Source organism: Hippopotamus amphibius, chromosome 11 (genome assembly GCF_030028045.1).
Source record: "Hippopotamus amphibius kiboko isolate mHipAmp2 chromosome 11, mHipAmp2.hap2, whole genome shotgun sequence".
Classification (NCBI taxonomy): Eukaryota; Metazoa; Chordata; class Mammalia; order Artiodactyla; family Hippopotamidae; genus Hippopotamus; species Hippopotamus amphibius.
The window spans coordinates 38,309,068-38,336,175 of record NC_080196.1 but is presented as its reverse complement, the minus strand read 5'-3'; the positions used below and the strand labels follow the sequence as shown (position 1 = coordinate 38,336,175).

Here is a 27,108-nt window from a genome sequence, read left to right as displayed (position 1 = left end):
GCCCCAATGAAGATTCCGTGTGCCACAACTAAGACCTGATGCAGCCAAAAAATAAAAAATTTAAGATAAAAATCATATGATTATTTCAATAAATGCAGAAAAAGCATTTGACAAAATACAACATCCTTTCATGATAAAACTTCTAAATAAATTGAGTATAGAAGGAATGTACTTCAACATAGTAAAAGAATAAATACCCTTTAAAAATTGTATAAAAAATAAAATAAAAATAAACATGCAAAAAAGAATATATATGAATATTATAATATTCTGTTTACTTTTTTCTATATTTAAAGCTTTTCACTATAAAAAGTAAACTTGGAAGAAAGATAAAATGTTTTTTATTGTTATTAAGACCTATAAATTTTAAGGTATACTAATTTCAACTTAAAAGACTTAATTTCATATAATTTTCAAATCCTTTAGTTTTGGTTGTTCTTTTCATCCTAGTAATTTAAGAAACCTTTGTTCAATTGTTCTAGTCATGGATGTACTTTATTATTGTTGTTATCATTTTATTATTAGCAAGCTTTTTACATTCTCTGAGGTAGGAATGTTTCTGATGTTATCTTTCAAATTTAGAGAAGTACTATTAGTATTGTCTCATAATTTCTTCCCCTCATACATCAACTATTTCTGTAGTTTCAAATATTCCTTTATTCTCATTTTCTTTATTCTCATTAAAATAAACCAGCAGATACTGTTTCGTTTGTAACTGTCAGTTGAGCAGGAAAAGTGTAGAGGACTCATGCTTTCATTTCTTGTTGATAAAATTTTATGAATTTTGTGTTTCATATTTCATTTTATCACCTTGGTATTGTGCTATAGACATGTCGACTATTACATGTTTTATGTATGAAATGTCTGAACGCTATGTTTAGATAAGAACTGTGCACTCAAGGAGCTACTGTCATAAGTAATGATGTTTAAAATTCACATGAAGGCCATTTTCCTGGTGGACCCATTTGATACTGTCCCTAAGGCTTTTTCATTCTTTATAGAGTTGCCTTATTGAGGGTGGAAGAGACTCCTTCTAGGCATATTATTATTAGAACCTTTTTTAAAAAGTATTTATTATTTGTTTAATTTTTAAATTTTGGGCTGCATCAGGTCTTAGTAGCGGCATGTGGGACCTTCATTGTGGCACGCGGGACCTTCATTGCAGCATGTGTGCATTTCGTTGTGGTGTGTGGGCTTCTCTCTAGTTGTGGCGTGCAGGTTTTTTCTCTCTGGTTGAGGCGTGCCAGCTCAGTAGTTGTGGCATGCGCGGGCTGAGTTGCCCCATGGCATCTAGGATCTTAGTTCCCTGACCAGGGATCGAACCCACATCCCCTGCAATTGGAAGGCGGATTCTTTACCACTGGACCACCAGGGAAGTGTCTAGAATCTTTTTGATCTACAGATAACACATATAATAATATGAATTCTGACACACAATGTTAACTACAAAGTGGTGATACTAATTTCCATAAGCCACATAAATTTGATTTAATTATGTCATGGTTACACCTCATACCTAGAACATACAGTGCACTCATCAGTAGTTGATCTTCCTGGTTTTAATTATTCCACCGCCATTGAAAAAACTTTTTACATATATATTTTTTTAAAAGTAATTAATTTGTCACATCAGGTCTTAATTGCAGCATGTGGGAGCTTCGTTGCAGTGTGCGGGCTTCTCTCTAGTTGTGGTGTGCGGATTTTCTCTTCTCCAGTTGTGGCACTTTGGCTCCAGGGTGCATGGGTTCCGTAGTTGAGGTGCACGCAAGCTCAGTAGTTGTGGTGCGCGGGCTTAGCTGCTTTGCAGCATGTGGAATCTTAGTTCCCCGATCAGGGATGGAACCTGCATCCCCTGCAGTGGAAGGCAGCTTCTTCTCCACTGGACCACCAGGGAAGTCCCTTTCTATATTTTAAATTGTCCTAGCAATTAAAAGGCTAGCTCCTTGAGGGTGGGAATGCCATAGTGATAGCAAATCCATATAATGATCTGCATGAAGATTAAAAGAAGGATCTCAAAGTCCTAGGCACATAGCTGTGGTTATGTTACAGCTCTGGGCCTTGCACAAGGTACTTCTCTACATCTCTATTTTCTCATTTGCAAAATGGGAATAATCATAACACTTTATTTTATAGATTTTATGACATTTCTTTTTCACATTCTAACATCTCTATACCCACAGCACATCTTACAGTCAAGTTTTATGAATCATTGTGAAGGTGACCTGATATCATCTGAGTTTATTAGTTCTTTCCTTGGGGTGTAGTGTTTGCTTTTTTGTTTGTTTTTGTTTTTGGTACCATTGGTGTGAATTCAGACTGCAGTGAGTGAGCACCAGCTTGTGGAACAAATTCTCAGAAGAGTTTATTTTCTGTCCCTCCTGAAGGAGCAGGATTGGGACACGTAAGCTTTGTTCCTATCTTTTTCTCCATGGCTCGTTAATTTCATGCATAGTTTGGCGGCTTAGTTTTTGTGGGAGCTGGCCTCCCTATCTTGAGCATTTTTTCCCTTCCTTAGTAGCATATAAAGCAGTAGTGCAGTCTTACAATCAGTGATGTTTTAAATCTTATGAAATCAAACCTACCTTAAATGGTCATTGACAGCAGAAATTAAGATAATATGTGAAGCTCTTCACCTAGTGCCTGACACATAGTAACTATTCAATATACATTAGCAATAGTTTGATATTTCAGGTGCACTTGCTCTGCTTTACTCTATGTTGTTTTACTTGTTTCACTTGTGTGTGTCTCTTCCACCCAGCCTTGACATCCTCTGGGATAGTGTCTTTATATTTGGAATTCTTCCAATAGTCTCAGAACCTGGTGGCACTTAGTAGGTTTGCTGAAAGGTGAATTGAATTGAGTAAATGGAAATGAGTTCTAGTCTGATCTTTGTTTCTAACCAGCTTTCTGGCCATACATTAGTCACTTTACCCTTCAAGATATCCATTTCTTCATCTTTAAAAAGAGCAACTTGAGCTATTAACGATTAAAATCACTTTCACTTCCACAATTTTATCTTTAAATAAAATTTTAAGTTTACAGGTACAGAAAAGTTGCAGTGATAGTACAGAATTCTCTTCGCCTAATTTCTCCTGTTAACATCTTGCATTACCTTGGTACATTTGTCAAAACTGATGTCGTTTCTGTGTTTCAGTAACCAGTTGAGGATACCACATTGCATTTAGTAAAATTTGACTTTTAAGATTAAAATGTTACGGTATTTTATATATGTTTAGAGTTTTGAATATTATAGGACATGGGTTATTAAAAATATAAATGTATGCTTAATATATTTCAATTTTAGGTTTCCATGGCACATGGAATACAAAATTTGATAAATGCCATCAGAATGATTCACAGTGTGTCAAGGTATTATAATACTTCGGAGAGAATGACCTCATTGTTTATTAAGGTAAATTTCCAAGGGAAGAAATCAGATTGTAACCCCGTGAGAAAGTTAACAATGCTTTCCATCAGGGCCAGGGAAGGGAAATGGGAACTTTGTGTGCCTGCCTCTCAGAGTTCTGGATTTTTGTACTTCATGGAAAAAGATAGAAAGGTGTTGCCTGGAGTCAGTTGTACTTAACTGAGGGGGGACCTTTCTGCTTGTCAGAGGTAAGCCCCCAGGTTTTTTGTTTAAATGTTTGTAACTGGTGATCTTCTAATTTATCCGTTCCAAATAATTTTGCGTAAGAGCTAAGAATTGTGTGTAGACTGTTATAAGAAACAGAGAAGGACATTATATAATGATCAATGGAAAAACAATGCTTCTTTAGCTATTCCAACTCACACTGTGGTTTATGTAAAATCTTCCCTTGTAGTGCCATGTGAGTAATTATTTTAAGTAATTGGAAAAATCACCCAAAAAACACATGAATAGATTATTTTTTTTTAAATTTCTTTTTATTTATTTATTTATTTATTTATTTATTTTTTGGGGGGGTACACCAGGTTCAATCATCCGTTTTTATACACATATCCCCATCTTCCCTCCCTTCCTTGACGCCCCCCCCCAAGCCCCCCCCACCCTCCCCGCCCCAGTCCTCAAAGGCATCTTCCATCCTCGAGTTGGACTCCCTTTGTTATACAACAACTTCCACTGACTATTTTACAGTTGGTAGTTTATATATGTCTGTGTTACTCTCTCGCTTCGTCTCAGTTTCCCCTTCACCCCCCGCCCCCTCCCATACCTCGAGTTCTCCAGTCCATTCTCTGTATCTGCATCCTTGTTCTGGTCACTGAGTCCAACAGTACCATTTTTAGATTCCGTATATGTGAGTTAGCATACAATATTTGTCCTTCTCTTTCTGACTTACTTCACTCTGTATGACAGACTGTAGTTCTATCCACCTCATTACATATAGCTCCATCTCATCCCTTTTTATAGCTGAGTAATATTCCATTGTATATATATGCCACATCTTCTGTATCCATTCATTTGTTGATGGGCATTTAGGTTGCTTCCATGTCCTGGCTATTGTAAATAGTGCTGCAATAAACATTATGGTACAAGTTTCTTTTGGGATTGTGGTTTTCTTTGGGTATATGCCCAGGAGTGGGATTACTGGATCATATGGTAGTTCTATTTGTAGTTTTTTAAGGAACCTCCAAATTGTTTTCCATAGTGGCTGTACCAATTTACAGTCCCACCAACAGTGCAGGAGAGTTCCTTTTTCTCCACACCCTCTCCAACATTTGTGGTTTCCAGACTTTGTGATGATGGCCATTCTGACTGGTGTGAGGTGATACCTCATTGTGGCTTTGACTTGCATTTCTCTGATGATGAGTGATGTTGAGCATCTTTTCATGTGTTTGTTGGCCATCTGGATGTCTTCTTTGGAGAAATGTCTATTTAGGTCTTCTGCCCATTTGTGGATTGGGTTATTTGCTTTTTTGGTATTAAGCTTCATGAGCTGCTTGTATATTTTGGAGGTTAATCCTTTGTCCGTTGTTTCATAGGCAATTATTTTTTCCCACTCTGAGGGTTGCCTTTTAGTCTTGTTTATGGTTTCTTTTGCTGTGCAAAAGCTTTTAAGTTTCATGAGGTCCCATTCATTTATTCTTGATTTTATTTCCATGATTCTAGGAGGTGGGTCAAAAAGGATGGCGCTTTGATGGATGTCATATAGTGTTCTGCCTATGTTTTCCTCTAGGAGTTTGATAGTGTCTGGCCTTACATGTAGGTCTTTAATCCATTTGGAGTTTACTTTTGTGTATGGTGTTAGGAAGTGTTCTAATTTCATTCTTTTGCATGTTGCTGCCCAGTTCTCCCAGCACCACTTATGGAAGAGGCTGTCTTTTTTCCATTGTATATTCTTGCCTCCTTTGTCAAAGATAAGGTGCCCATATGTGTTTGGGCTTACTTCTGAGTTCTCTATTCTATTCCATTGATCTTCCTTTCTATTTTTGTGCCAGTACCATACTGTCTTGATCACTATGGCCTTGTAGTATAGTTTGAAGTCAGGAAGCCTGATTCCATCAACTCCATTTTTCCTTCTCAAGATTGCTTTGGCTATTCGGGGTCTTTTGCCTTTCCATACAAATTGTAAGATTTCTTGCTCTAGTTCTGTGAAAAATGCCATTGGTAATTTGATCGGGATTGCATTGAATCTGTAAATTGCTTTGGGTAGTACAGACATTTTCACAATGTTGATTCTTCCAATCCAGGAACATGGTATGTCCCTCCATCTGTTTGTGTCGTCTTTGATTTCTTTCATCAATGTCTTAAAGTTTTCTGCATACAGATCTTTTGCCTCCTTAGGCAGGTTTATTCCTAGGTATTTTATTCTTTTGGTTGCAATGGTGAATGGGAGAGTTTCCTTCATTTCTCTTTCTGCTCTTCCGTTGTTAGTGTATAGGAATGCAAGAGATTTCTGTGCATTAATTTTGTATCCTGCTACTTTACTAAACTCATCAATTAGTGCTAGCAGTTTTCTGGTAGAGTCTTTAGGGTTTTCTATATATAATATCATGTCATCTGCAAAGAGTGACAATTTTACTTCTTCTTTTCCAATTTGTATTCCTTTGATTTCTTTTTCTTCTCTGATGGCTGTGGCTAAAACTTCCAAAACTATGTTGAATAATAGTGGTGAGAGTGGACACCCTTGTCTTGTTCCTGTTTTTAGGGGGAATTCTTCCAGTTTTTCTCCATTGAGAACAATGTTGGCTTTTGGTTTCTCATATATGGCTTTTATTATGTTGAGGTAATTTCCTTCTATGCCCATTTTCTGGAGAGCTTTTATCATAAATGGATGTTGAACTTTGTCAAAAGCTTTTTCTGCATCTATTGAAATGATCATATGGTTTTTATCCTTCAATTTGTTGATATGATGTATCACATTGATTGATTTGCGTATATTGAAGAATCCTTGCATCCCAGGGATAAACCCCACTTGATCATGGTGTATGATTTTTTTAATGCGCTGTTGCAGTCTGTTAGCTAGTATTTTGTTGAGGATTTTTGCATCTATATTCATCAGTGATATTGGTCTATAGTTTTCTTTTTTTGTGACATCTTTGCCTGGTTTTGGTATCAGGGTGATGGTAGCCTCGTAGAATGAGTTTGGGAGTGCTCCGCCTTCTGCAATATTTTGGAAGAGTTTGAGCAGGATAGGTGTTAGCTCTTCTGGAAATGTTTGATAGAATTCACCCGTGAACCCATCTGGTCCTGGGCTTTTGTGTGTTGGGAGATTTTTAATCACTGCCTCAATTTCCGTACTTGTGATTGGTCTGTTCATAGTTTCTATTTCTTCCTGGTTCAGTCTTGGAAGATTGTATTTTTCTAAGAATGTATCCATTTCTTCCAGGTTATCCAATTGATTGGCATATAGTTGCTTGTAGTAGTCTCTCATGATCTTTTGTATTTCGGAGGTGTCCGTTGTGACTTCTCCTTTTTCATTTCTAATTCTGTTGATTTGCATCTTCTCCCTTTTTTTCTTGATGAGTCTGGCTAATGGTTTATCAATTTTGTTAATCTTCTCAAAGAACCAGCTTTTAGTTTTATTTATTTTTCTTATGGTTTCTTTCCTTTCTTTTTCATTTATTTCTGCTCTGATCTTTATGATTTCTTTTCTTCTGCTCACTTTAGGGTTTCTTTGTTCTTCTTTCTCTAGTTGTTTGAGGTGTAAGGTTAGGTTGTTTATTCGATCATTTTCTTGTTTCTTAAGGTAGGACTGTATTGCTATAAACTTCCCCCTTAGAACTGCTTTTGCTGCATCCCATAGGTTTTGGGTTGTTGTGTTTTCGTTGTCATTTGTTTCTAGATATTTTTTGATTTCCTCTTTGATTTCTTTAGTGATTCCTTGGTTGTTTAAGAGTGAATTGTTTAGCCTCCATGTGTTTGTCTTTTTTGCAGTTTTTTTCCTGTAATTGATATCTAGTCTCATGGCGTTGTGGTCTGAGAAGATGCTTGATATGATTTCAATTTTCTTGAATTTGCTGAGGTTTGATTTGTGACCCAAGATGTGATCTATCCTGGAAAATGTTCCGTGTGCACTTGAGAAGAATGTGTATTCTGTCGTTTTTGGATGGAATGTCCTATAAATATCAATGAAGTCGAGATGGTCTAATGTGTCATTTAAAGCTTGTGTGTCTTTATTTATTTTCTGTTTGGATGATCTGTCCATTGATGTAAGTGGGGTGTTCAAGTCTCCCACTATTATTGTGTTCCTGTCGATGTCCCCTTTTATAGCTGTTAGCATTTGCCTTATGTATTGAGGTGCTCCTATATTGGGGGCATAGATATTTACCATTGTGATATGTTCTTCTTGGATGGATCCCTTGATCATTATGTAGTGTCCTTCCTTGTCTCTTTTAATAGTCTTTACTTTCAAGTCTAATTTGTCTGATATGAGTATTGCTACTCCAGCTTTCTTTTGACTTCCATTTGCATGGAATATCTTTTTCCATCCCTTTACTTTCAGTCTATATGTATCCCTTGGTCTGAAGTGGGTTTCTTGTAGGCAGCATATAGAAGGGTCTTGTTTTTGTATCCATTCAGCCAGTCTGTGTCTTTTGGTTGGAGCATTTAATCCATTTACATTTAAGGTGAGTATTGACATGTGTGTTCCAATTACCATTTTCTTAATTGTTTTGGGTTTGTTTTTGTAGGTGTTTTCCTTTTCTTGTGTTTCCTACTTAGAGAAGTTCCTTTAGCACTTGTTGTAAGGCTGGTTTGGTGGTGCTGAATTCTCTTCACTTTTGCTTGTCTGGAAAGCTTTTGATTTCTCCCTCAAATCTGAATGAGATTCTTGCTGGGTAGAGTATTCTTGGCTGTAGGTTTCTCTCTTTCAGGACTTTCAGGATATCCTGCCATTCCCTTCTGGCCTGCAGAGTTTCTGTGCAAAGGTCAGCTGTTATCCTCATGGGTTTTCCCTTATATGTTGTTTGTTGCTTTTCTCTTGCTGCTTTTAATATTTTTTCTTTGTGTTTAGTTGTCGTTAGTTTGATTAATATGTGTCTCGGTGTATTTCTCCTTGGGTTTATTCTGTATGGGACTCTCTGTGCTTCTTGGACTTGGTTAATTATTTCCTTTCCCATCATGAATAGATTTTATTTATAAATGATTCAAGCAGAACATAACAGTCACAGTTCAACTTTTTTTTTTTTTTAAATCAAGTGATAGATTTAATCATCTATGTCCCAAACAAGGCAAGAATCTTAGGATTCTTCCCTGTCATTTGTCTTCCTCTTTGTTACATGTTCCACATTGAGATTTCTAATTCCATATTGTTACTATTTTCAACACTAAGAATCAGCATATATTTAGACTAAAATCTAAGTATTGACAGTTTTTTTTGATCCCCTGTGTTTTGTGATTTCCACATCTTCCTCTGCCTTGGATTTATTATTTCTTTTGCTGAAAAAAAATTCTTAAGTAGTTCTGTGCTGAACCCCCTGAATTGCTGCACATCTGAAAATCACTCCATTTTGTCTTACCACTCAAAAGTTAGTTTGACTGGGATTCTTAAGTTCAATATAATTTTTTCCTGGAACAGTATCTTCATACTGTTGTATACTATCCACAATTGTTGATAAGAAATTTGATGCCAATTTGATTGTTTTTCCTTTGTAAGAAATCTATTTTAGTCTCCCAGGAAACTTTTAGGATTTTTTCTTTATTCTTGAACTTCTGAAATTTCAAAGTGATGTGGTTCTTTTTACATTTATCTTGTTCTATACTTGCTGGGTTGTTTCATTCCAGAGACTTTCCTCTCTCTTCATTCCTGGGAAGTTTTCTTCTTTACCTCTGATTAATTCTTATCCATCTATTCAATTTATTCTCTCTCCTGAATCTAAAATCCATGTTCCTTAGCTTTCTTTCTTTTCCTTTTTTTCAGTCCATCTTTGTCCTTTGACCTTTTAGCTCACTCATTGGCTCTTCATTTATGTCCCAATTGCTGGTTGGTGTATCAATAACAATTTCAGTTCCCAAGTTCTTTAGCTGTTTTCATGCTGTAAAAATACTCTCATATCTTCCTTATAAACTAACTTAGTTAATAAAAGATATTTTAAAAGATTTTACATATCTTTTCTTTATATTCTTTGTTGAATTTAATGCTTCTGTTACCATGTTTGTTTTGTTCAGTTGCTTGGTGATTCTTAGTTGTTTGCCCATCTTTTTATTTGAGACTCCTGATTTGCCTCCCTGCTCTGTTTATTTTGTCTGTCTCTTGTGAGTAAGGGGCATAACTTACTGTTGGGAGGGGAGTGGAAGTAGTTGTTTCTCTAATATATCCTCCTGGGGCTCCAGTAGCTACCCAGCCACACCTCTCCAAGACTGTGGTCCACACTCATAGCTTTGTCCTTTCCGCACATGTCACTGTTGCCTGCTGTACAAGTTGCTCCAGATTCAGTGTACAGGGTAACAACTAAGAGTCAGCTCACATTGATCTCGGAGAGACAGCAGTGAGCAGTACTGAAGAGAGATCTTAGTTCCCTGCCCAGGAATTGAACCTGGGTAGCCTGGATGAAAACCAGGAATCCTAACAGTTAGACCATCAAGGGCTAGAGGCTAGAAATAAAGTGGCCCTAGCTCTTTCCCCATTTGAAAGCAAGAATGTTTCAAGGAGGCCGAAACTGTAAAAACAGGTACAAAGTTTATTATTAAAGACATAGCACAGCCTATGGCAGTGCACACAGAGAAGCAGTTTGTTTATTTAAGACAGAAGCAAGGCAGAGATACACACCCAAAGAGGAGTGCAGGCATCCTGAGTGAGGAGCACAGTAAAGAGGTGATTTAAGTCTCTTATATAGGACAGTTCTTCTGGGTCTTTGTTTACATTTGGCCAATTATCTTGTTTCTTTTTTCACATCTGACTGGTCCTGGGACCCTCCTCAAGATGCATGCACAACTTTTTTCTAAGGTGGATTCCAGCCCAGAGGCCTGTAAGGTGGCCTTAGCATCACATATGGGTGGCACCCCCTCCTTTTTGGCCCTTAAGGAGCCTTCCTGTGCATGTGAAGAGTTTTTCTCGATCTTAGGAGTGGGCACCTTATCTCTTTACTTTAGCAGAACTCAGCTTCTGCCACTAGTTTTGGTCTTGGAGTATCTGAGTGAGAACAAAGTTTCAGCTTTGCTCCACTTGACAAACACCAGCTGTTCAGCCCAGGGGCCCATCTGTCTCCTACCTCAACATTGTCTCCCACCTTGAAAAATTTCCATAACTGTTCCACCTTCAAGTAACCTCCAGAACTGGCTTCTGGCTTTCTCTAGTCTTTTTTTTTTTCCCTCTGTAGATTTGATACTGTGTGCTTTCCATATTTTAGGAATTCTCCAGAATTTTTGTGTATCAGCCTGCCATCTTGATCTAACTTCCAGATCATTTAAATAGCTATCTTGCTTTTTTTTTTTCCTTCATTATTTTGGGGGGTGTGAGAGGTGGATAACTTAATATTTAGTTTGCATGTTGAGAGATGGAGAAGAATCACAGTTGGACTGGATTAAGACCTAATTAGAGGAGAAACAGACAAAGGGAAAATATAGTTGACTTTGAAATTGATGGCCTCAGTGACATTGACTTAAATGCAGTAGGTAAATGTGACTTTGGGTTTTCTTTGTTTTGCCTGGAATGTGTATTTCTTTGTTTTTTATATTATGTAATTCATTCATTCCATGTTTTCTATCATATTTTTATGCTATGATTTAAAAAACTGAAATTTTATTTCTTTCTCTACCTATAGTTATTTTGGACTTATATTTATTTTAGGTAACAAATCAAATGGTGACAGCATGTAAAGCGTATATTACTGATGGGGGAACTAACCATGTATGGGATCAAGAAACACCAGTCATACGAAAGAAAATTCAGGTTTGTATAAGTACTTTTATTTTCATAAAGTAAAGCTTTTACACCTGCCCCAATTCTGTTTACTTTTTTCATTGACAAAGCATGTTAACTCTGAAAAAACATACAGAGTAGCATGAGCACATAAAAAGAACTTCATTAAAATTGTCTGCTCCCCTTTATGTTTAATGCTTCCACTAGGGCACAGTTTAATCCTCGTCTTCTCCACGGCCGCCTGCATCAGACACCTGTCGTGTGCCATTTCTTGTGCTCTGGCCCCCACCTCTTACTCCAGCCCCCGTTAATTTCATTTTCTTGCCTTTCTGCATTGGCTAGGACTGCCATACATCCTTAAATAGGCCTGGTGATAGTTGGCATCTGATTCTGATCTTCGTTTGGAAGAAAATGCTTCTAACATTTACCCATTTAGTTTGATGCCTTAATACATCATTGATTAGATTCAAGGAAGTTGTATTCCTAGTTTTCGTACTAGGAGATGTTATTAAAAGGTATGGGGCGGAGTCAAGATGGCGGCGTGGGAAGACGCGGAGATCGCGTCTCTCCACAAATAGAACAGTTACCGGAAGCCAGTGGGGGACCTGAGGCCCAAGCAGACCGCAGGAACCCCGCAGCAACCAGGTAGGACCTGGGAGAAGTCAGGGGAGCGGGGAAGGGGAAGCCTGACCGGACCAGCGCCCTGGGGGGTGGCTGGGGGAGGGGAGAAGTTCCTGCCTGGAGGGACTGCTGGGGGCTGGGGAGATCGGGGAAACCGCGATTGGATTTCTCCCGGCCAGGAGGCCTGCTGAGCTCCCCGGGTTGGGGGCCTGCTGGGTTCCCCAGCCAGGCCCTCCACCCTCCAAGGCCCCCTCCGGGCTGCCTGGGTCCTGGGGGTGTGGGAGGGAGGGAGGAGGTGGAGAGGCAGGCAGGAGGAGGTGGGAGCTTTGAGATTAGGGGCCGGGGGAGGCTGGAGGGCGTTTCGCCTGCTCTCTTGGCCAGGGCGGCCGACTGGGCTGCCGGACCTGGTCCTTCATTCTCTGGGTCCCCTCCAGCTGCTTAGAACCTAGGAGAGTGGGGGGTGTGGTAGAGGAAGAAAGGCAGATAGGGACCCTACCAGACTGGGAGATCTGGGGAAGTGCGGCAGGTGTTACCCTAGCCCAGTTGGCCCTGGGAAGCCTGTTGGGCATCAGAGTCTGGTCTCCTGCCTTTCAGTGCCCTCTGCAGCTGTAAGGGTTCTAGGGGAATAGGAGAGAGGGGGTGGGAAAAAAGAGAATCCAAGGGGGAGGGGCCCTCCGGGACTAGGGGAGGTGCTTGCATCTCTCCCACCAACTTGGGCCCAGGGAGCCCACTGGGTAACTTGACCTGGTCCTTTGCTCCCAGGACCAGAGGCATTTCTGGGCCCTTCTACCTAATCGAACCTAAGCCCCATTCCCCACCACCCCCAGGGCCTTCTCTAAGGGTAGGCTCTGCCCATTGCCTAACTCCCCCCACCCCCTTGTCTAAGCCCTGTCCCCACAGCCAAGGCCTTTTCTGGCTTTTTTCTTTTTTTTCTCTTTATTTTTCCTTTTTCTTTCTTTCTTTTTTTTTTTTTCCCACCCCCTCACTTAGGATATTGCAGTTGTTTTATGATCCAGTTGTTGCTCCATCATTTTTTTACAAAATTTTTTCTAACACATCTGTTAGTTTCCTACTATTGTATTTTTTAGCTTGCTATTGTTCTCCTGTTCTCCTACCTTTTTTTTTTCTTTTTTTTTTCGTTTTCCCTGCTCCACACAGCTTGTGGGATCTTGATACACAAGCCCAGAGTCAGGCCTGCATTCCTGAGGTGGGAGCTCTGAGGCCAAAACATTGGACTAACAGGGAAACCCAGTTCCCAGGAAATATTCTTTACCGTGAGGTCTCCCAGAGGTTCTCAACTTAACACCAAGACCCAGCAGGAACACAATCCCGCCCATCCAAAGTGTGGGGAAAATGAGACGAAAAAAAGTATGCCACAGATGAAGGAACAAGGTAAAAATACAAAAGACCAAATAAATGAAGAGGAAATAGGAAAATTGCCTGAAAAAGAATTCAGAGTTATGATAGTAAAGATGATCCAAAATCTACAAGAAACAGTTAAAAAGGAATCAGAAGAACTAAAGAACAAACAAACAGTACTAGGTAACAAAATAACTGAAATTAAAAATACTCTAGATGGTATAAACAGCAGAATAACTGAGGCAGAAGAACGAATAAGTGAGTTAGAAGATAGAATGGGGGAAATAACTGCCACAGAACATGAAAAAGAAAAAAGAATAAAAAGAATGGAAAACAGTCTCAGAGACCTTGGTGATAACATTAAGCACACCAACATTCGAATCATAGGCATCCCAGAAGAAGAAGAAAACAAGAAAGGGTCTGAGAAAATATTTGAAGAGGTTCTAGTGGAAAACTTCCCCAGCATGGGAAAGGAAATAATCAAGTCCAAGAAGCACAGAGAGTCCCATACAGAATAAACCCAAGGAGAAATACACCGAGGCACATATTAATCAAACTAACGACAATTAAACACAAAGAAAAAATATTAAAAGCAGCAAGAGAAAAGCAGCAAATAACATATAAGGGAAAACCCATCAGGATAACAGCTGATCTTTCTACAGAAACTCTGCAGGCCAGAAGGGAATGGCAGGATATATTGAAAGTCCTGAGAGAGAAAAACCTACAGCCAAGAGTACTCTACCAAGCAAGAATCTCATTCAGATTTGAGGGAGAAATCAAAAGCTTTCCAGACAAGCAAAAGTGAAGAGAATTCAGCACCACCAAACCAGCCTTACAACAAGTGCTAAAGGAACTTCTCTAAGTAGGACACACAAGAAAAGGAAAACACCTACAAAAACAAACCCAAAACAATTAAGAAAATGGTAATCGGAACACACATGTCAATAATCACCTTAAATGTAAATGGATTAAATGCTCCAACCAAAAGACACAGACTGGCTGAATGGATACAAAAACAAGACCCTTCTATATGCTGCCTAGAAGAAACCCACTTCAGACCAAGGGACACATATAGACTGAAAGTAAAGGGATGGAAAAAGATATTCCATGCAAATGGAAGTCAAAAGAAAGCTGGAGTAGCAATACTCATATCAGACAAATTAGACTTTAAAATAAAGACTATTACAAGAAACAAATGACAGTGAAAACACAGCGACCCAAAACTTATGGGATGCAGCAAAAGCAGTTCTAAGAGGGAAGTTTATAGCAATACAGTCCTACCTCAAGAAACAAGAAAAATATCAAATAAACAACCTAACCTTACACCTAAAACAACTAGAGAAAGAAGAACAAAAAAAAACCCCAAAGTGAGCAGAAGGAAAGAAATCATAAAGATCAGATCAGAAATAAATGAAAAAGAAGTGAAGGAAACAATAGCAAAGATCAATAAAACTAAAAGCTGGTTCTTTGAGAAGATAAACAAAATTGATAAACCATTAGCCAAACTTATCAGGAAATAAAGGGAGAAGATGCAAATCAACAGAATTAGAAATGAAAAAGGAGAAGTAACAACGGATACTGCAGAAATATAAAAGATCATGAGAAACTACTACCCCTATCAAATTACCAATGGCATTTTTCACAGAACTAGAACAAGAAATCTTACTATTTGTATGGAAACGCAAAAGACCCCGAATAGCCAGAGCAGTCTTGAGAAGGGAAGATGGAGTTGGTGGAATTAGGCTTCCTGACTTCAAACTATGCTATAAGGCCACAGTGATCAAGACAGTATGGTACTGGCACAGAAATAGAAAGGAAGATCAATGGAACAGAATAGAGAACTCAGAGATAAACCCAAGCACATATGGGCAGCTTATCTTTGACAAAGGAGGCAAGAATATACAATAGAAAAAAAGACAGCCTCTTCAATAAGTGGTGCTGGGAAAATTGGACAGCTACATGTAAAAGAATGAAGTTAGAACACTTCCTAACACCATACACAAAAATAAATTCCAAATGGATTAAAGACCTACATGTAAGGCCAGACAATATAAAACTCCTAGAGGAAAACATAGGCAGAACAATCTATGACATCCATCAAAGCAAGATCCTTTTTGACCCACCTCCTAGAATCATGGAAATAAAATCAAGAATAAACAAATGGGACCTAATGAAACTTAAAAGCTTTTGTACAGCGAAAGAACCCATAAACAAGACAAGAAGACAATGCTCAGAATGGGAGAAAATACTTACCAACGAAGCAACGGACAAAGGATTAATCTCCAAAATATACAAGCAGCTCATACAGCTTAATACCAAAAAAGCAAATAACCCAATCCACAAATGGGCAGAAGACCTAAATAGACATTTCTCCAAAGAAGACATACAGATGGCCAACAAATACATGAAAAGATGCTCAACATCCCTAATTATTAGAGAAATGCAGGTCAAAGCCACAATGAGGTATCACCTCACACCGATCAGAATGGCCATCATCAAAAAATCTAGAGACAATAAATGTTGGAGAGGATGTGGAAAAAAGGAAACTCTCCTTCACTGTTGGTGGGATTGTAAGTTGGTACAGCCACTATGGAAAACAGTTTGGAGGTTCCTTAAAAAACTACAAATAGAACTACCATATGACCCAGTAATCCCACTACTGGGCATATGCCCAGAGAAAAACCATGATCCAAAAAGAAACAAGTAGCATAATGTTCATTGCAGCACTATTTACAATAGCCAGGACATGGAAACAACCTAGATGCCCATCAACAGATGAATGGATAAAGAAGATGTGGCATATATATACAATGGAATATTACTCAGCCATAAAAAGGAATGAAATTGAACTATATGTCATGAGGTGGATAGACCTAGAGTGTGTCATACAGAGTGAAGTAAGTCAGAAAGAGAAAAACAAATACTGTATGCTAACACATATATATGGAATCTGAAGTAATGGTACTGATGAACCCAGTGACAGGCAAGAGTGGAGATACAGAAGTAGAAAATGGACTTGAGGACACGGGACTTGGGTGAGGGGCAAAGGGGAAGTTGGGATGAGGTGAGAGAGTAGCATAGACATATTTACACTACTAGCTGTAAATTAGATAGCTAGTGGGAAGATGCTGTATAACAAAAGGAGATCAACTTCATGGGAGATGCCTTGGAGGGCCAGGACGGGGTGGGTGGGTGGGAGGCACGGGAGGGAGGGGCTATGGGGATATGTGTGTAGATGCAGCTGATTCACTTTGGTGTACCTCAGAGATGGGTACCAGAGTGTAAAGCAAATATATTCCAATAAAGAGTTAAAAAAAAAAAAGAAAGAAAATGTATCTCAATAAAAGTTCTTAAAATAAATTTTAAAAAAAGTTATGAATGGGTTTTGAAAAATATTTTTGCATATATTTTTTGAGGAGCTTACAAGATTTTCCTCATCAATCTGTTAATGTGATAGATGACATTTTTAGGTTTTCTAAACTGAAACTATTCTAATATCTCTATGGATAAACCAACTTAGTCATGGGGTAATTATCTTTCTAAAAACATTCTTAAATTCACTTTGCCACAATTTTCTTAAGGATTTTTTTGCAACTATAGGCTGTAATTTTTCCTTTCTCATAGTGTCCTTGTCAGTGTTTCTGGCACTAAGGTGTCAGAGTGAGTACGACTGGAGCGGGGGAAGGAAGTACTCCCGTCTTTTCTAGTCTCTGGAAGAATTTGTAGAAAATCAAAGTGATGTGTTATTTTGAAAGTCTGAAATAAATGGGCATACCAGGAAGTCTCCATCTGGAAGTGGTTATTGGCTTTCTTCATGTGCTGGTTCCTGGGCTTTGTAGAGCCAAGGTTGGTGGCTGGGACTGGGTGGTACAGCAAGAAAGGATGCTCAGTGCCCTCCACCTAGGGTGTGAACTGCTGTGTTCGCAGGGTTGACCCTGAGCGCTGTCATCATCACACTCTGACCTCTGGAACTGGAGGATAAGAAGGGTTGTTAGAGGGAACAGAAGATGAGGAATTTCAGTTAGGATAGTTTCTCTTCCTGAAAACGCTTGGTCTTAAAGACTGGAAGAACCAGAATCATTATGCAGTTCTTGGATTTGTTCACATAAAATACAAAGTTACAAAAAGACAGACCAAAGCAGTGGTTCTAAACAGGACCAAAAGCAGCTGGTGAATCAGCTAAAGAAGGAGGTAATGACAACTTCACTTGCATAACTAAAGCTTATGAAATGTCTGATTGAGTGAAAAAAGGAGAAAGTAACGGTGTAGATCTTGCTTTTGAAAGTTTTGAAAGGTGAAGCAAAGGACAATTTCTTCTAAGTGTTTTCCCGAGTGTTTGAAATGCATTACAGGTGGTGAAAAAGAAGTTCCTTAAAACTTGGTGATATGAATTCATCGTTTGACGATGTAGAAGCATTGTATTCCTGCTGGTATAATTTTTATCCTTGGAGGGAATTTTCTTATTTAAATGAAGAGAAAAAAGCAGAATGTCATGATGAAAGAAGAGAGATTGAAAAGCAGCACAAAGCAACGAGGGCACAAAGAAAAAAGAAGAAAAGAACTGAATGTTAGTTGATAATGCAAATAACTGTGATGCAAGAATTTAAAAAATTCAAAGTAAAAGAAAAAGCCAAGAAAGAAGCAGAGAAAAAAGGAAAAGCAAAAGGAAAATTGAAGAAGAAAGAAGCTAAAGAAAAAACAGATGAAGTGCTTTAGGAGCTGCTTGGATAGCTATGGAGAAAAGAGGAAGTTACACAAAAGGCATTACTGGCAAAGAAGAAAAAAGATAGGCAGGAAAAAAAGCTGTTAAGAGGGAAAAGCAATATTGAATCATTATGTTGTAGAGCTGCAACTCGTATAATGTTACATGTCAATTAAATAAGAAAGGACAAAGGCAGCAAAAACTTCAAAATTCATGGAAGACTTGGAATCACTTTTCTGATGAGATAAAGCCAGTAAAGATGATGGAAAAAGTGGAAAAAAAAAACTTTGTGATAGGCTCGAACTTGCAAGCTTACTGTACTTAAATGAAACACTCACATCACCTACAAAAGAAATAGGAATTGCTGCTCTGGCAAAGCAAAAGAAATTAATGAACAAAGTAGAAAAGAGAAAAAGGAGGTTGAGGCTCGTATGTGCCAAGTATCTAAGAATGCGGAGACATCAACTGTTGAAGGCAAAAATGGCGGTAAAAATTGGTCAGAAGAGAACTGATCTGCAATTGTTGATTAAATCTGCAAAGCCTCTTCCGTGCTGGGACAAATTCAAGATGGGAAGTCTTTGCCAAATACACAAACACACATTCTACTTCTGAGAGTCAGGAGAACTGCCAAAGATTTTATTGACAAAGAAGAGTCTCCAAAAACTTGGCCTTCATCAAAAAGATGACTGTGTGGACTAGAGCCTCCACCTGTCAATACAACACCTTCAGAACAAGTTGAAAATCCATGTGCAGATTTCACCTCTTGACAAGAGAAGAACAAAAGCTTTTGGAAGGAGCTTTGAAAATGTATCCAGTAAATACACCTGAAAGATGGGGGGAAATAGCAGAAGCAGTAACTGGCAGGACAAAAAGGACCACCTGAAATGACATACGAAACTTGCTGAGGTGGCAAAAGCAAAGAACGGTGCTCAAGAACAAGTGCTGAATTCAAGTAGGGCCTCAAAATGACTGAATGACAATTTGTTGTGTGTGCATTTAAAAAATAGAACTGAAAGTACTGTACAAAAAAAAAGTCTGATAAAACTCATCTAAGTCACTTGAGCTTGATGGGTTTTTTTTTTTTTTTTTCTGGGAAGATTTTTAAATTACTGTTTCCTTTTCTTATAATTAAATTTTTAAAAATTGTGATAAAGTATACATAACAAAATTTACCATTTAACCATTTTTAGGTGTATGGTTCATTGGCTTTAAGCACATTCACAATATTGTGCAACCATTACCACTATCCATTTCTAGAATGTTTCCATCTTCACAAACTGAAAGTCTGTACTCATTCAAAATATCTCCATATTTCCTGGCTGCCAGCCCCTGGTAATCTCAGTTCTACTTTCTGCCTCCATGGATCTGTCTGTTCTATATTTCATATAAGTGGAATCATGCAGTATTTGTCCTTTTTTGTCTGGCCCTTTCCTAGCATACATAATGTTTTCGAGGTTTATCCATGTTGTAGTATATCAGAATTTCATTTCTTTTTATGGCTGAGTAATATTCCATTGTATGGATGTACCACAATTTTTTAAATCCACCTTAAAAAAATTTTTTTTAAATTTAGTTGATTTTTGTCTGTGTTGGGTCTTCGTTGCTGTGCACGGGCTTTCTCTAGTTCCAGAGAGCGGGGGCTACTCTTTGTTGTGGTGTGAGGGCTTCTCATTGCAGTGGCTTCTCTTGTTGCAGAGCACGGGCTCTAAGCACACAGGCTTCAGCAGCTGTGGAGCGTGGGCTCAGTAGTTGTGGCACACGGGCTTCGTTGCTCTGTGGCATGTGGGATTTTCCCAGACCAAGGATCAAACCCGTGTCCCCTGCATTGGCAGGCGGATTCTTAACCACTGTACCACCAGGGAAGTCCCTATCCATTAATCTTGTGATAGACATTTGGATTGTTACCACCTTCTGACTATTGTGAATAATGGTGCTATGAACGTTGCTGTGCAATGATCTCTTTGAGTCTCTGCTTTCAATTATTTTGGGTATATACCTAGAAGCAAAGTTGCTGGATCATATGGCAATTTTATATTTAACTTTTTGCAGAACCACCAAACTGTTTTTCATAGCAGCTCTTCTATTTCACATTCTCACCAGCAGTGCATAAGTGTTCCAGTTTCTCCACATCTGTGCCAATGCTTGTCATTTTCTTGTTTTTTGGTAATAGGTATCCTAATGCATGTGAAATGGTATCTTACTGTGTTTTGATTTGCATTTTCTTAATGGCTAGTGATGGTCGAGCATCTTTTTATGTGCTTATTGGCCATTAGCATATCTTCTTTGGAGAAATGTCTATTCAAGTCCTTTACTCATTTTTGAACTGGGTTCTGTTTTTGTTGACTTGGAGGAGTTCCTCATATATTCTAGATATTAATCCCTTATATATGTTTCATAAATACATTTTGCTTCATTAAAAAAAACTAGTTATTTGACTATTCTTTCTATTTCTTCTTGAGTCAGTTTTGGTAAGTTTATATTTTTGAGGAATTTCTTCAATTTTTCTAAAATTTGTAATTTATTGGCATAATGTTGATAATATTCTCTTACTGATCTTTGCCTTGTTATGTAATATGTCCCCTTATTCCTGAACAATATTATTTATCTTCCATCTCTTTGTTTTCTTAATCACTCTTGCACACTCAATCCTCAGATTCAAAAAACCCATCCTCCTCCCAGGATTTTATCACTTCTGCTGGATTCCGTGTTTCTCCAGGGTTAATTTTGGGAGTGGGAGTCAGAAATCATCCCCCACAAAATTGACCAATTAGCAGGAACCAGAACTCTTGACGTAGAACTTAGCAATTTATTCTCATAGTTGTTTTAATATACTTCAAGTCACCAAGTCACTAACCATTTACTTACTGAATTAGAAATGGAAGCTTGGTTTTCTTAATTCTAGTTTTAATCCACTTTCTATTACATCTGAATTTTTTTCAGGAAACTTTTATTGTATAGTTTGGGGGAATAATTTTCAGATGAGTTGGAGGAAGCAATGAGAAGAATTGTTATCCAGGACATTACCTGTCCAATGTGAAGGAATTGGTTGGTGAAGAGGAAGTAATATAAAGTAATTCCTATTAGATGGCATATTTCAGGAGGGTAGGGATCTTATCTATATTCCTAGCATCTCAAGGAGTTCCTAACATATGATAGGCACAGATAAACTTTTTTTTTTTAATATTTGTTTATTTATTTGGCTGCGCCGGGTCTTATTTGCGGCACGCGGCATCTTTGTTGCTGCATGCGTGCTCTTAGTTGCGGCACGTGGGATCTAGTTCCCTGACCAGGGATCAAACCTGGGCCCCCTGCATTGGGAGCACAGAGCCTTAACCACTGGACCACTAGGGAAGTCCCTAAACTTGTTTAATAAGTGAAAAATAATCAGTGACCTCGAAGAGAGTAATGATTTTGTTTTAGAGATTGAGATGCGGGAAGGTGTATCATTGCTAGAAGTAGATATGAGACTAGTTGTATAAACCTGAATGTTTATAGGAATCACCTGGGAAACTGGTTGAAAACATGGATTCCTGAATCTCACTCACAGAAAATTCTGATTTAGTGCCTGAGGTAGGCAGAATAGAGATGTCCACATCCTAATCCCTGGAATTTGTGAATATGTTATATTAAATGTCAAGGGGGAATTAAGTTACAGGAGGAATTAAGGATGGGAAGATTATCCTGTATTATCTAAGTGGGCCGAATGTAATCACAAAGGTCCTCACAGAGAGGAGGGAGATGGAAGAGTCAGAACCAGGGAGCTGGCCTTATGTTAAAGATTTGACTGACCATTGGTGGCTTTGAAAAAGTTTAACATTTTTTTTTTTAATTGGCTTGATTAGCTTGACATGACAGTGAATTCCTACTGGAGCCTGGTGACAATGTCCTCTTTTTTTAGCCTGGTTGAACTGGACTGGTACAGATGTAGTCACATATTAGGATTTCAGCAATGTACCCGTCAAAGGCTTTATGATCTCATGGAGAAATGACAGTTGGATGATAAATTAGTATTGCACAGTCTTAATGTTTTTTATACCTGTATGTGAGTAACACTGATTAAAAGATGCCAACTGAATAGATAGGTAATTGATAATAGACAGAATTGATAAATAATTTTTGGCCCCTGGGAGTTCTTATTAGCCATGAAAATGTGACAACAAATAGTGTATATGTCATACTTTGATAAGGATAAGAGTTAAGGGGAAATAATGAGAATAAAGAAGATGAGAATATGTTGTAAAATAGAAGAAAAAAGTATTGATTTTCACAGACCTTTCAATACGTGGGCAGAGAACTTGAATTTTTAATGTTAACAACAGGAGCCCCTGTTGAGGATAGAATTTTTGAATTTTTCACTCACTACATATTATTTCTCTTTTAAATCTTTCGTAGGACTGCATTTTTCTATTCAAGGAATATCAGACATCTTTCCACAAAACAAGAAAACAGATTTTAGAATCCTCAGGGGAAAAATCTTTTGAGGTTTCAGAAATGTATATATTTGGAAAATTTGAAGCTTTCTGCAAAAGACTGGAGAAGGTAAGCATCATGCAACCACAGTTCCCACTACCAACCATACTTTTCCAGTTATTTCATACTATGTAGCATCATTGAGAATTATTGTTCCACATTTCTTGTCTTACTGTTGATCTGACTCATCTGGTATTACTCATAGATTATTGCATTTTATTCTAACTTATTTTTTCATTCCTAATTACTCTCTTCTGCCAGTCACACAAAAGCTATTGCAGACTTTCACTTCTCTTGAGACCTCAGTTCTGTCTTTGCCTATGGAGCACCTTTGATTCATCCATTGATTAGGACTGGCTGCAGAGGAGTGATGTTTTTCCAGGGGATACAAGGGAGCCCATATCAGAGGCTTATTGGAGTTAACCTTTGGAAAGCCTACAAAGATATCAGCTAGGTACCACCCTCCCCACAGCCCCACCATTCTGCCTACTCCCTAGGTCCTGGTAGTAGTTAGGAGCCTGCTCATTATTTGTTGGAAATTGTTGGAGGCATTACGCAAGTTGAAGGGAATTTGCTACATGTACCAGGATAGGAAAATATGGGTGATGAACTGAGTGGGGTCCTTTGTACATACTTCTGTGGGGCTGTTTTTTGTTTGTTTCTTTAGCAGCTTTACTGAGATATACTTCACATACCATATAATTTATTCGAAGTGTACATCAGTATATTCACAGAATTGTACAACCATTACCACCATCTAATTTTAAACCATTTTCATTCCCACTAAAAGAAACCCTGTGCCCATTAGCAATGATACCCCATTCTCCCCTCTACCCAGCTCTAAGCAACTGCTAATCTACTTTCTGTTTCTACAGATTTGCCTATTCTGGACATTTTGTCTAAATGGAATCATATAATAAATGGTCTTTTGTGATTGTCTTCTTTCACTTAATATAATATTTTCAAGGTTTGTCTATGTTGTAGCATTCCTTTTCATTGCTCAATAATGTTCCGTCATGTGGATATACTGTATTTTATTTATCCATTCATTGGTTGATGGACGTTTGGGTTTTTCCACTTTTTGGCTGTTATGACTAGTGCTGCTTTGAACATTTCTGTATGTGTTTTTGTGTGAACATATGTTGTCATTTTTCTTGAGGATATGCTTAGGAGTGGAATTGCTGGGTCATGTGATAACTCCATGTTTACCTTTTTGGAGGAAGCGCCAAACTGTTTTTCAAAGTAGTTGCATCATTTTATAGTCTCATAAGCAATGTATGAGGGTTCCAGTTTCTCTACATCCTTGAAATACTTGTTATCGTCTGTCTTTTTGAATTTAGCCATCCTAGTGGGTGTGAAGTGATATCTCATTGTGGTTTTGATTTGCATTTCCCTGATGACTAATGGTGTTGAGCATCTTTTCAAGTGCTTATTGTCCATTCATATTTCTTTTTTTGGAGAAATTTCTGTTTGAATTCTTTGCACATTTTAAATTTAGTTATTTGTGTCTTTTGTAGTTGAGTTTATAAGAGTTCTGGATTCTTAAGTCCTTTATCTGCTATGGTTTTCAAATATTTTCTCTCTTTCTGCGGGTTATCTTTTCACTTTGCGTTCTTTGAAACAGAAAGTTTTAAATTTTGATGAAGTCCAGTTTATCGAGTGTTTCTTTTGTTGCTTGTGCTTTTGGTGCCATACCTGGGAAAATGTTGTGTGAGACTGTTTTGTGAACAGTGGGGATTTCTTGGGGACAAAATGTCCAATTAGAATGATACAGGCATGGGTCAAATGAATAAATGAGCCCATTGGTCAGGACCTGTTCTACAGAGATGTTTAGCATTTCTGTAACCACTAGAATGTAAACCTGGAGGTGAGTCCTGGTTACTCTTAATTTTTCCAGAAACAGGGGCCCTTACCAACTTGGGTGCAGTTTTATGCTTTTTAGAGTTTCAGGGCTGGACCTTAATTGTTAGCCCGTGTGCAGTAAAGATCTTTGGTGGCAGATATAATGCTGGGCATAATGAACATCCATCTGTAAGGTAGCAGCCCAAGCACTCCTGATGCTAGAGGGAGTGGGGAATAATGGCCAGCTACATAAACTACTCCCCCTGCCCTCCCTCTGGAGAAGCCCTGCCTATAGTCTTAAGGATACGACTTCATGCCACAAAGGCACAGCAGTCAGAGTCAACGCAGACTCCCTAGGGCCTAGCAACAGCATCCTAGTTACTAGGTTATTCCAGCTCCCCTGTGCTAAGAATCCTTTGACTGACTGGCATCTCTCCCAGGTGTAATTGGTGGATGTTGGTGTCCAGATTCTTAAAGTTATCCTGAAATATGGCCAGAATTTTTATAATCCTCTAGAGGTGGTTACTGAGCTGCCTTGGTGGGCTTCCCCTGCTGAGTGGGGCACAGTGGGGACCACTGTTGGACTACTCCTGTGAGCTCTTAAATAGTTGAAGAGGAGGAAGAGGAGGGCAGGCTAAGCCAGAGCCTGGTAGGGAAAGCTGAGATTCAGATGTCAGGATGACCAAGTGCCAAAGTCAAAGGACAGACCGGATTGAGCTTGGGGTTGGAGAGCCAGGACCTCACAGTTGAGTAGAGATGTTGGGGATCTTTAAGGAACAAGTGAGGAAAGTGCTAGTGTGTCAGCTCAGGGTGCCTGAAATGCACCTTATTTGGTAGGTAGAGGCTTGATGGTGCATCAAGTGTTAGTCTGCCCTAAAGAACCAGAATTAAATGTGTACAGTATCCTTTGTTTCTTCTTCCTCTTCCTGCCATGTAAATTTTTGGTGAAAATTGGTGTTTCCCAGAACTCGCTCTTTATTTTTTTTTAATTCTCACCCTGAACATTTGTGGAGGAGAAGAGAAGGGATGGGAAGCTTTGAGCATTGTTTTCCAGAGCAGAATCAAAATGGGGAATTACTGATGAATAGTAAGGAACTGAGTAGACTGTGGACATGAAAGACCTTTTTTTTGGTGGAGTAGGTGGTGTTGGTACATTGAGATGGAGGCAGCCGTTTCTGAAATAAAGTTCATTGTGAGGCTTTCCCAGGGTTCTTTAAGGATCAGAAGTGACTGCAGTCATCTTTCAGGATTGTGGGACCTTTGCTCTACCTGAACGTGGATTTATGCTAGTGTTATGTATCAGAACTATGGTGAGGGCCAAGGAGAATGGTAAATGCTTTTGAATCCAGTGATCCAGTGAAATGATTTTCAGAAAGTTCTCAGGAACAAAAAGCCAAAGCTGTTTAGACATCTGCAAAGGCTTTTGCTCACTGTCCCTCTCCATTGCACCTCCTTTTGAAATACAAAGTGATCAGATTCTGAGAAAGGCTGTAAATTCCCTCTGCTTATGGCAAAACATCTTCTGTCTTAAATAGTAGTAATGACTGGAACAGAGATTTGTCTTCTATTTTATCTCCTCTGGTTGGTTTTACCTAAATGATTCTAAAGCTTGTTTATTGGTTTGTTTTTTTAAAATCATTGATTCGTTGAGTTTATTCCAGGGAAGGGTGCTAATTTCTAATTTTTAAGATAAAGTAACACTTGTCTTCTTAAGATTACAGAAATGATAACTATTGTGCAAACGTATTCAGCCTTGAGCAATTCTACCATAGAGGGAATAGATATTATGGCAATAAAATTCAAAAATATATATCAAGGGGTTAAGAAAAAGCAGTATGACATTCTGGATCCAAGAAGGACGGAATTTGACACAGATTTCTTAGATTTCATGGCAAAAATCAATGCTTTAGAGGTAGGTAATTATACATACTTCTACTTTTTAGAAAAGCTGAAATGTAATCAATAGTACTCAAATTCACATTTACTATTTATTACAAATTACTCTTCCAAATTGGTCAAAAATATTTGCCAGTGTGAATAATTTTCTAACTAGTCCACAAAATATTTTCCTTTTTTTTTTTTAAATGAAAAATGAGCTTATTCAGTAAAAGATATCAGTAATTAACCAGAAGCCCAAAGGGCTTATTGTAGCTAGGTTTTATTTTTAATTTGCATTAAAAATTATATTTGATTTTTGTTGTGCCAAGGACCAGTATCACTCTTGCAGTCTAGAAGAGAATTTGTAAGCCTGTTCTTTGTTAAGTGTGAGAAGATTTGAGAACAGATTAGGAAGATGGATCACTCTTTCTTTGGCATGGCACTTTATGGCCACATTCTCTCTGCAGCTTAGAGGACAGCTCTGAAAAGGCCCTCATCCTGTCTGACAGAGCTGAAGGGACACCAGAGGGTTGAGACTGTAACATATTTCTTTCTCACCTTTTGGGCTTATATGACCCCAGTTACTCTCTTACTGAAAACTGTTAACCCAGGTGTGGCCCCAGGGAATGGTTTCTTCTTTGCTGCAGAATGTCCTGGAGACACAGAGAGGGGCAAGAATACACCCTGTCCACTTCCTGAGTCTTAAATTCTTGCCAAGAAGGTGAGGAAAATGATGTATTTTTTTCCCATTTATTTTTAAAGATTCCTTAAAAGTGACATTATATGTAATTTGTGCAGTATAAATTTAAAAGATCCTAAAATTCTAACCTTTTCTTTTTGACACAGATTTCCTTTCAGTTTTTGAAAGTTAGACTCTGTTATGAAAATACATTTTACTTTTTACTTTTCGTGTTTGGTTTTGAGAGTTGTATCTTTATGGCAGTGGGACTTTGTGTT

At 38.3% G+C, this 27,108-nt stretch overlaps 1 protein-coding gene and 1 pseudogene across 1 annotated transcript in view; both read left to right on the top strand.

Annotated features, from left to right (window-relative positions):
• Nucleotides 1-27,108, top strand: part of DNAH8 (dynein axonemal heavy chain 8) — a 291,803-nt gene that overhangs the window by 19,421 nt on the left and 245,274 nt on the right. Inside the window, exons 9-12 of the mRNA XM_057698986.1 lie at nucleotides 3,305-3,412; nucleotides 11,208-11,309; nucleotides 22,354-22,500; nucleotides 25,988-26,185. Of these exons, the coding sequence (XP_057554969.1) occupies nucleotides 3,305-3,412; nucleotides 11,208-11,309; nucleotides 22,354-22,500; nucleotides 25,988-26,185 (555 nt within the window). The remainder of the gene's footprint in view (nucleotides 1-3,304; nucleotides 3,413-11,207; nucleotides 11,310-22,353; nucleotides 22,501-25,987; nucleotides 26,186-27,108) is intronic.
• Nucleotides 13,280-18,930, top strand: LOC130831505 (dnaJ homolog subfamily C member 2-like; annotated as a pseudogene).